Below are 1437 nucleotides of genomic sequence, written 5' to 3'. Positions count from 1 at the left end.
GCGGAGGGCTGGGGGGCCTGGGAGGGGTGCAGGGGGGGGTGCCAGGCAGAGGGCTGCGGGGTGGCCTCACCGCAGCTGGCACATCTCGTGTCCTCTCTGTTCGCAGCTGTGTGTAAGCAAGGGTGTAACCTGCTCCATGGGGGCTGCGCGGTGCCTGGGGAGTGCAGGTGAGTGCTTGGCGGGGGCAGGGCCATCCAGCAGGATGTCAGGGACAGAGTGCGTGCGTGTCCTTGAGCCTGGGTGCGTGTGCTCCTTCAGGACCCTGCGGCAAGGGGCCGTGCTACCTAACTTTGGGGTCAGGGCCACCCGAGGACGGCTGCCCCCGGCACAGGAGGCACACAGGGCCCCGGGGCTCATGCTCGTTGGTCTGTGGTGTCCTGGGCTGGATCTGAGCCAGGCCCTGAGAAGATGAGGGGGGTTGGGGGGCAGGCCTTCCAGACGGTGCCGCGGCCGTGACTGAGGCCGCTCCTCTGGGGCAGAGCTGCAGAGCAGAGAAAGGGGGGTGACGTTTGTGGCAGTGTCTCCTCTCTCCTGGGAGGCACCGCCGAAGCAGGGAGAGACATGAAGGGACCCAACCCGAGACACGTGTGGGGAAAAGGTGGCATACGGGGCGGGGGGTTAAAGCTGGGGCTCGGAGCAGGTGGAGAGAAGAGGTCAAGGACCCAATACACAGGATGAGCTTCTAGGGCACCAGGAGGGTGCCACATGACACAGGACGGGCCGGGGGTNGAGGTGCCACGGGCCGGGCCGGGGGTCGTGGGGGCACCGGGAGGTGACACGGGACGGGGGTCGTGGGGGCACCGGGAGGTGACACAGGACACAGGACGGGCTGGGCATCGAGGGGCCGCCAGGGGAGGGAGAGATCCCAGCAGCCCCTTGCAGACAGAAGAAGCTATTGGAGACCTTGACCAGGGTCTGGGCAGGGTAGGGGGGCAGAAGACAGGGGTCGTGGGTGAGCCTAGTTAAGAAAGGGCAGAGGGGTGGGAGGCGGGGCAGCCGGGGGCCTGGGGCCTGCGGTTTGGACGAGGTGGAGCGCGCGGAGCAGGATGTAGCATGTCAGCAGGGTGGGCGCCGGGGTGCATGTGTCCGGGGGGCCAGGTGGACGCGCTCAGGGAGCCCTCGGGAGGGGCTGGCAGCTGTGGGCTGAGCAGGTAGGGGCGAGGGTGGCTCTGTCCTGGCCACAGGGCCCATTGGCCCCAGGACCTCACTCTGGGGGTGGGTCTGCTGTCACGTGCGTTTCGTAGACAAGAACGTTGAGCACGGAGAAGAGGAGTGACTTCCCCAGGCCACCCAGCGTTGAGTCTGCACAGTTTGGGAGCTGGCTGGCTCTGGAGACAGAAAGGGGAGTGACCCCTCTGTGTGTCCGTGGGGGCTCCGGCCTGGGAGGTCCCAGGGCAGGGAGGTAGAGCAGGTGAGAGGAGGGGCAGGGGGTAGGGA

The 1437-nt window shown here is 67.5% G+C and overlaps 1 protein-coding gene across 1 annotated transcript in view; it reads left to right on the top strand.

Annotated features, from left to right (window-relative positions):
* Positions 1 to 1437, top strand: part of JAG2 (jagged canonical Notch ligand 2) — a 22814-nt gene that overhangs the window by 9485 nt on the left and 11892 nt on the right. Inside the window, exon 6 of the mRNA XM_077756743.1 lies at positions 107 to 167. Coding sequence (XP_077612869.1) covers positions 107 to 167 — 61 coding nt within the window. The remainder of the gene's footprint in view (positions 1 to 106; positions 168 to 1437) is intronic.

Source organism: Crocuta crocuta, unplaced genomic scaffold, assembly GCF_008692635.1.
Source record: "Crocuta crocuta isolate KB4526 unplaced genomic scaffold, BGI_CrCroc_1.0 scaffold729, whole genome shotgun sequence".
Classification (NCBI taxonomy): Eukaryota; Metazoa; Chordata; class Mammalia; order Carnivora; family Hyaenidae; genus Crocuta; species Crocuta crocuta.
The sequence above is the reverse complement of the archived record's forward strand: the minus strand, read 5'-3'. Positions and strand labels throughout refer to the sequence as shown.